The sequence below is a fragment of the Anarrhichthys ocellatus genome, unplaced genomic scaffold, assembly GCF_004355925.1.
Source record: "Anarrhichthys ocellatus isolate YVR2014 unplaced genomic scaffold, GSC_Weel_1.0 scaffold33, whole genome shotgun sequence".
In the NCBI taxonomy this organism is placed as follows: Eukaryota; Metazoa; Chordata; class Actinopteri; order Perciformes; family Anarhichadidae; genus Anarrhichthys; species Anarrhichthys ocellatus.
In genome coordinates, this window is record NW_022280063.1 from 4,395,145 (window position 1) to 4,404,032 (window position 8,888).

The window sequence follows — 8,888 nt, forward strand, 5'->3', positions numbered from 1 at the left end:
GTTTCAAGGTTTTAAGAGACTTTAAACATCTGTTTATAAACTCCCTCCAGACGCCTTGTCTGAAGGACAAAGTCTTTGACAAGAGACGTTGTAACAGCAGATTTTGTGTATGGAAAAAGAACACTGCACATTGTGTGTGTGTGTGTGTGGGGGGGTTAATTAAGAAATTTAAAATGGTAAAATCCCAACAACCAACCACACATAAAAGAGAAGAACCTGGAGGTGGTGGGGGTTGTAAAAACGTACCCCCAACCACCATTTGCATTTGTGATGACTCCAATACAGCAGTAAACTTTTTTCCAAAGGCCTGGTTTGTGCACGGGCTAGTAAGCAAACAAACACATGTTGGACTTGCACTCACACAATGTGACACCCATGGTTGCTGTGGTTCTCGACCTACTCTCTGAGTTCACAAAATAAGAGTGGCAGCAGACCTACTGTTTGGATAAAAATCTGCTTTATGTTTAAGGACAAGACTAAGGGTCTACAGCTAGTGGCTCTGTGAGGCTGTACTGTACTTATACCATAGGTACAGCCATACTTTGACATAAATGCTAATGCCGGCATGCTAATGTTACATCAATGATAATGCTAACATGCTAATGTAGCACAAAACACAAAGTAAAGCTGAGGCTTATGGTGATTTAGTTTTGCATGTATTTACTCATGAATCCAAGGATTGGAAAAATTGAACATTTGTTCTGATGGTGCAGCCAGATGAAAAGACAAAGGATCCCCTTAGTTGTTATGATTCATCATAAGGGGGGCATGAATACCCAACAGACTGCCTAAAGCCATGCCACTACATGCACTATCTATTATCCCAGTCGTCCACCCTGCTAACTGCCCCTGGTGACTGACACATGCATCATCAACATCTGCTGCAGATCGTTAAACTTCACAGCACTGCAACTCATGCGAACTCATGAATCTCAAGTCAGCAATTTTGGTTGACATGGTGAAACAGTTTTATAAAACATACAGTCAGCTGATTATAGAATCGTACAGTTTATGTAAATCAATAACTGACTTTACAACAAACAGTAACCTGAAGCAAAAACTCTTTCAGGGTCCTTCTATTATTCCCACATATGTTTGCAATTCTACGTTTTTTTTCTCACTCAAAATAGCTATAAAACTGGGCCTTATGCTTTATTTAAGCCAAAAGCGGTCCTACTAGTGGCACGAGAATTGGCACGTTTTCAACACAAGGTAAGCAAGAGTCTACAAGGATTCAAAAGTTATCATATACAGACTTTTGGAGAGGATTCAATGTTAATTTTGGAAACCGCCACAAAAAATATTTAACCTAAAGGCCTGGGTGATTTCTTCGGCTTTAACAAGGGGCGGTAATATGAGGTCTACATAATTAACAGGTTTAATTGGAGTGTCAGTTTTTTTTTTAAGTATTTTTAAAGTAATTCTACATGTACAAGGAGGATGGCACTCTCCTTTTTTTCCTGCCTTCATTCATACTGGCTCCAAAAGGAAAAACAGCAGATGGAGTTTTTGTCCTATACATTAAAAAAACAAAATGTGCCATTATAACAGAAGCCAACTTATGAATAATGTGTCAAACTCATTTGCAATCACTAGAAAATCCATTATTGGTGTGTTAGTCCGTTGTTGACTTTGTGCACAAAAAAATTGCATACCTTGTCTGCCAAAACAACCAAGTTGCATCGGAGTGTACCATCAGTATTGGTCCAGGTTAAAGGGAATTGAAGTTGCATAATAGTGAAAGGCATTACTGTAATGATGTCAGTTGAACTCAGCAAGATCACGTGTTCATGTAAACATCAATACTCAACCAATCAGGGCTTTTTTCCACATGCATGTGTTGTAAAAGATTATGCATATTCATTTGCATGCCTTTATTCCTGCACACGATAATCCACTCACCCTCATTGTAAGTGCACTCTGTATACTAAATGCTAAGCAAAATGGTTTTCTGAACTTTTGTAGACACAAAATACATAAGACTGAAAACAGCCTTTGAAGAGGAAGGTCATTTGTGCACCAGCCAGTAAATCCAAGGTAAATCCGGAACATACTAAGTAGGAAACACAGTCTAGAGCAGTCTCCCATAATTCATCACCAACAGAGGTTCAAGGCTGACCACGATATTAAGGAGAAGGTGCTTCTTGCTTTCATACATACTGTATGCACATTACACACACATATTGGCAGCACACACATACATTGTCGAGATAACACATCCCTGCAGCTGTTGCAGGGAGTGAGTAATGGGTCGTGCCAGCTCCCAGAGTGCACTGTGGGAAAGAAGCTAACAGGGGAACAGCAGTATTGCATCATCACCATCCCTTTCACCTTGGATTCAGGTCAGTTGAATCCACTTTAATTTTAGTGCTTCCATTCAGAGTGCTCACTGTCAGCTGACCTTTGATGCTGGTCTCTGTTGGCAAAGCAGGACACACGATGTGCAGCGAGACCACAATTACTGTTTCACGCCATCTGCTGGACAGTCACTGCAAGTGTGGAAATAAGGTTTGGGATCGTTTGTTTGGGTTGTTTTAAACTTTTACATATTTGTACATTATTAACTGGTAACTGTAAGGAACAAAAGCTAAATATTGCTTGTTTAAAAATAATCAATGTGAAAAGAAGGGACTTCACCGGACATTATTAGGGACGTCTGACTTTGTTGCTAAGATAACCACAACAAACCATTCAGCCGGAAAGAAGTCCGTGATTGAGTTTTGCAAACATTAACTGCGTGCTGTAACGTTATTCAATGCGTATGTTTGGTCTTGAAGTTTCATAATAAATAAGGCACGGAGTCGTGAAGACGTGAGCGAGGATTCAAGACATTCCAAAGTAAGACTTTTGCGTAAATCTTTTATTTCTTTGTTTACGACGAACACCGACGCAAACACAGTAATGTTACTTGCAAATAAAAGTCGTAAACTATAGCGCGTACAGTTTTGAGCTAACGGTATGTGCACACGTTTCACAATTTTATAAGTATATTTTTTTCATTAAAACGCGAGAGAAAATCACTAGCAGGGTTTTTAAATGTGTGAAAGTGCATGTCAATATGTCTGTCTGTCGGTCGAATGACATTGCATACTGCATGTAATATAACGAACAGCACATTTGTCTACTTTTTTATTTTTTAAATTATAATCACAAAAACAAGTGTCTTGATTCTAATATCTCCCGGAAACAGGTTTCCAACTCTAATCCTTCGCAATAAAAGCCAACAAAAATGTAACACTTATTTATTTAAGTGATACCCCTGTTTACTCTGCCTGTAATTTATCGTCATATAATTATTATTATGTATTCTGTGTCGTTTATACAAAAAAAGACTAAAAATCCAATTTAAATGTACTTACTGTATACTCGAATGTACCATACTTGCTAGTATTTCCGGTTTGCTAGTATTTCCAGGTAGTTGAGCTACAGCACCTTTTGCATCAAATTACCTTGTGACCCCTCTACTGATTATTTGCAGTAGCCTTGTTCACCTCTCAGTAAATTACAGAGAGAGTACAAATATTGCAAGATATCCATCAAGCGTAGCGTATTGCTGATGTTTGTTTAGTACCATATTATAATTAGATTGCTCTCTCTCCCCTTGCTGTCCAGCTTCCTCCAATCATCTACCTCTCTATGTGTACGTTGATAGATGATTGGTTGATCGACTGTATCTCTCTCTATGTTTTGCATTAGTGAGTCTATTTAAGGAGCAGCAGGATAGCAGCAATCCCAATGGAGGAGAAGTGGAGGTGGAAGAACAAGAGGAGGAGGAGAGGGGAATGGAGGACAACCCTCTAGTGGCTCCTGATGCTGCACTCCCAGAGGAGCATCCCTCTGCTAGTACTGATGTTACTGCGAGCCCTGCTTTCCAGTGCCTGGATGAGGTAAGACTCTTGCATGTCGATAAATGATCACATTTCTTGTAATAGAAAAGACAGACGTCACGTTTGACAGTTGCAGTATTTACTCTAACTAAAAAAGAAAAAAATCCCCAATCATTTCATTTTCCAGCTAAATTGATGCGTAGAATATCACTTGGTACTCTTACAACGTTTAATGTTTAAGCAGAAGTGAATACTCGAAACTTGAGATCATCATGTGGATGAGCTCAATACTTTTTTATTAACTTAATGGACTGACATTAAATTCACAGTCCCACAGTTTGGTCATTAATCTTCTGTGAAGTTGATGTGAACTCATTCTTTGACTGGGTCGTTTTATTGAGTCAGCGCCTCACTAACCCATTTATTATGGTCCTCATCCCTCAATTTTTACAGCCGTCAAATAAGCCCACACTTCTGGGATTTCTTCTCATGGATACTCATGTTAAACGCGTATGCATTTTTGTATACATTCATTAAAGATGCTTGCATAAAGATGAGCGGGCATGGATACGATTTCAACCTACCAAACACTGCAATGTACACAGCCATGTAGATAGAACTTTATTATTATTTTTTGTATAAAAAGTGCATATCTTTTGGCATGACAGTTGAATATGAATGATAGAAAAGATCAATATTGTACACGCAAAGCTCCAAATACACACATAATTACTATAAATGGTCACAATAATGCACACCTTATCATTGCTCAAATGTCAACAAATTAGACCTTGGATTCTATGACCTATGTATTATATAAAATCTATCATACCTCACAAAATAAAATAAATACTGTACACGTCCTTAAAGTGAAACATTTCTCTCCCCATCCTTCCCATTCACAGTGTGTGTGTGTATAGGATGGATTAAATGATGCTATACAGTTTTCTAACATTAGGCGGCAGTATTGTACAAGTGGTGATTCAGGGATGTTTTTTTGTTTTTTTTTCTACATGTGAAAACTGGTGTGCGACATCCAGAGATGAGCAGTACTTCAGTGCTGCTAGAGATAACGGTGGAAATACAATTGGAACAGTTTTTCCTTGCAGCAGTGTCGTACTCCACGGCTGCTGTCACGAAGAATTTACTTGAGCGTCAATAATGCAGAATGTACTCGGAAATGATCCAATGGAAATTGTATCTCAGGCTGCATATTCATACGGGGGATGTTTTATATTGTACAGGATGACAGTACATTAGCAAAGTGTCCCAGTGTAATTAAACAAACGACACAGAAGCCATTAAGTGCACTGCTGCCCAACATGTGTAGTATATCACTTGCTGTAGTTATTTTTAAATTTCTTTTGAACGGTTTGACTCTGACCCCGGCATGAAGTCGTTTACAATGGATTTCAGAGCCACTCAAAACTGTTTCATCAGCTCTCATATCCCTCACTTGAGTGGCTGCTGTTAATTATTAAACCATTTAGAGCGGAGAAAATGACAGCTCATTAGTTTTTACTGCTACTGTGTGCTGTGCTGTGTCTCCGTTGGGTTTATAGCAGGAGGCAGCAGGACACAAAGTGGAAAAATGTCAGAGAAACAGTGAAAAATCTTTCACTGTAACCCTCCGTATAATATTATGGCCCCCTGCAGGAGGCTGGCCTTTACACTGCATGTGCTTTTTTATTTTTTTTATGAGTCCATCATCATTCATAGTCCATTGTCCTTTAGTATCATCATTTTAATCCAACATTTTGAAGGCCACACTCACTGCAGTGGGAAAAAGTAATGGCACAGTTACATTTCTTCTCAATTATTGTTGTTGTTACTGCATTCAAACGGTCTAAAGGGCTTAAAGTTGCTTTTCCGGTGTACACGTATGCATGTGTAAATGTGTGCAAATGCTTGACTATGCTCATGTGTATGAGTGTCTGAGTTTCTACTTGTTCATCCATTTTCTGTCTGTCTTTGTCTGTGTTCGTCCATCTATCTGTTCGTCTGACTATATTAAATATTTAGCCGTCCTCCTAAGGAGCGTAGTTCTTGGGCCGAATCATCATCTTGACCGTTTTGAAGGCCTGCCTGTAGTTAGTAGGGTAGTACTCTGTCGACATGTTGTGCCATGTTCCCCAGAAGATCCCGTTCCTGACTCCCTTGTACCTCTTGTGATAGTACTTCCCGTTGAGGTTGGCGGACATGCAGGCAGCGAACCACCAGCCGGAGCTGTAGTAGGCGCCGCAGTTTCCGGAGGGATACACGTCGTTGTCGCGGTCGGGCGTGGAGAAAAACTTCTGGTCATGGTTGAAGTGCTTGTTGAAAATGATGGCGTTCCCAGCTGTCCCACTACAAAGACACATGGATATATTTATATATACATATAATGTAGTCCTACTTATGAATATTTAATCACACACATATTAGAATCTAATATTGTACCTGTATCCACTGATCGACAGCTTGTAGCGAAGGTATTCATTGGCCACATAGAACTGGTCGTACTTTGCATACTCCCGGACACCCTCAAAGTCCTCCAGCTCGATGCGGAGGACCATGTCTTTGGCTTTCGTCATCAAGTGGATATGGTCGTTGCCCAGCCAGAACTCACTTCTACAGCAGAGGGGAAAGGTAGAGGAAGGAGGAGATAGGACAAAGTCAAATGAGAGATTATTTACAGGCTCACATGCTTGTATACTTGATGAGAAAGTAGTTACAGTACATCTTAAGTAATTTATCCCCAGAGGGGAGGAGAGGAAAGGAGGAGATGCAAGGGGAGAGTGATGTGTCAGTAAAAGAAGGATGAGAGGAGACATTATTCTTTCAGTGGGAGGTTACGATAGATCTGTAGGCATGAATATCAAGAGGTAACTATTGGTTATTCCAACAGGAGTACAGAGAGGAATAGAGAAAATTTGCTGAAATTTGAATCCAGTTATAGTACAGGCACTGCGTTAAAACAAAATATCGTCAGTATGACAAAGCTGCTTCCCTCCATTTTCTCAACACATTTTTGTTTTGTTCAATTTTCAAACTTCAATCATTCATTTTAGTCAACAAGTTTATTATCTGTAAAAAAGTTCTAAGGTGGTAAGTTCTATTCATTTAGTTGTTTTGAGTGATGGTGAAAACAGGTGGTGAACAATCAGTGATAGCGGGAACAGGTGTGCATAGTTAGGTCCTCCCAGCACTGAGTGACTAGGCACTGGGGAGGAAGGGTAAAACTATTTTGTAACAAATGACATTATGTTAAAGTTGGTGCACTGATGAGTGTGCGTAGGTCCTAAATATGGATTCTGCTTGTCTCCAGTAAGAGAGGAATCTTGAATTAATGCTTTGTGTATTGTTTAAAAGATGTGTATCGGTCTAGTTCACCCCCATGGTTCCCTGAGCAGATGGTAGGTTCCAGTGAGGTGAGGCTGAGAAGTTGATAAAAGAGCAGTTTCTGGCTCCCACAGTTGTGGGGGAGCAGGTGCAGCTTGCTGTGAAGCTTTGGATTTTAGTTGGGGATTTTCTTGAGTTCAAAGTTGTTTTTGGGGTTTGTGTTTTGCCACGTTTTTGTAATTCACTCCCATAAGTTATGGAGATTTACAAGAAACAAATAAAAATTTGACCATCACATTTTCTCAGACTTACAGTTTTCCAGTTCCTCACATCAACCACCCTGCAATATAACCTTTTTGTGGTCATATCTGAACTCCACCATCTTCTACCTACTGTATGTGGTATTTAAACCTCATATTGTTTATAATAGAGTGAAATTCAGCTTTTACACACTTAAGTTTCGAACAAGCGTTTTCCCCCATCCTAAGACATCTTTTGAGAGGAGCCTAGGAATGCTACACAAGCCCCATTACCTTAGGTTCCCGAAGCCTTTCTTATACTCGGCCCAGGTGCGGTTGAAGCTGACAGACCCATCGAGCCGTTGCTGTATCACGGTCCAACCACCTCCAAAAGACTCCATGTCACAGAAGACCTCAAATGTGCCGTTGCGGGGATCAGGGGTCACCCGATACACGCCGTTCTTCCTCGCCTCCAGCACATTGTAGTCTGAACAATCCCGAGGGGCTAAGATGACTGCTTGGAGATGCAGGGAGAGTGAGGGGGTAGAGAAGAAAAGGGCTGTTTTAATGGGATGACACTGGATGATATTAAATATTCTTTTCACATTGCTCTGGTATTTGTCTCTGCCCGGCCAAGAGACAGTACTAGCAACGGCCCCTGAGGCTGACGAAGACTGAAGAAAGGGAGAGAAAATGTGATAAATCAGCAGGAAATCCAGCTTTAAACCGAGTTCTCATTCCTGCATACATTTCCGGGGCAGTGTATTGAAACACAAAACAGTTCAGCATGTTCTTTAACCAGCGGGTTAGCAGATTATTCCCTGTTCCACGTGTGGATCAAACTGAAGTTCAACAAGTCATCAAGCATAAAACAGAGTATAGTCGACTACCTTTCAGTAAGCAGAGCACCCTCACCTATCCTTAGCCTCTCAACATGATGTTCCCCTTTCTGAAAATCACAAGCAGGACTCCAACATCAAAGAAAGTAAACGAAAGACTAAGGGCCACTGTTGAAGGATAAAAGTCGGTGACCTTCCCCTGTGCCGCACCACAGGCCCATTCCATACAGCGCCACTACTTTATAAGATTTCTTCCCCCATATTTTTATACCTGTCCACTTATTTTCCAAACGCTTGCTCCTGTCCCCTGTGTCGCGCTGCAGGCTGCTGACCCCATCCAAAAACCGAGGTCCAAAGGCTCCCGTCAGTTAGCATTTGGGAATTGAAAGGAACAGATTTGTCAAAAAACGTGGGAAAGTGTAAAACTGGATTAGAGAGACGTACCCCCTCCCCGCACGTTCGGCACCTGGGGTCTAAATCATCCTGACATTGGGCAGGCAGCATGTGGACCCCCTGCTGAGTTTGTTTGACGCATGCCTTTGCCGATACAGTTTTGTCATACTGTTAAATCAGTTTAGTGGCTTGGTAGATTATAACAGAGCAAAGGCATGGCATTATATATATATATATATATATATTATATATTTATATATATATATATA

The 8,888-nt window shown here is 40.5% G+C and overlaps 2 protein-coding genes across 3 annotated transcripts in view; one reads left to right on the forward strand and one right to left on the reverse strand.

The window, feature by feature from the left end:
• Positions 1-2,619: 2,619 nt before the first annotated feature.
• ccdc146 (coiled-coil domain containing 146) overlaps positions 2,620-8,888 on the forward strand; it is a 42,159-nt gene continuing 35,890 nt past the window's right edge. For both annotated transcript variants that reach the window (XM_031865506.1, XM_031865507.1), the window contains exons 1-2: positions 2,620-2,838; positions 3,697-3,887. In XM_031865506.1, the coding sequence (XP_031721366.1) occupies position 2,838; positions 3,697-3,887 (192 nt within the window). In that variant the 5' untranslated portion in view covers positions 2,620-2,837. The remainder of the gene's footprint in view (positions 2,839-3,696; positions 3,888-8,888) is intronic.
• fgl2a (fibrinogen-like 2a) overlaps positions 4,436-8,888 on the reverse strand; it is a 10,159-nt gene continuing 5,706 nt past the window's right edge. The window contains exons 3-5 of the mRNA XM_031865514.1: positions 7,682-7,901; positions 6,267-6,437; positions 4,436-6,173 (exon numbers count right to left, since the gene is read on the reverse strand). Of these exons, the coding sequence (XP_031721374.1) occupies positions 5,858-6,173; positions 6,267-6,437; positions 7,682-7,901 (707 nt within the window). The 3' untranslated portion in view covers positions 4,436-5,857. The remainder of the gene's footprint in view (positions 6,174-6,266; positions 6,438-7,681; positions 7,902-8,888) is intronic.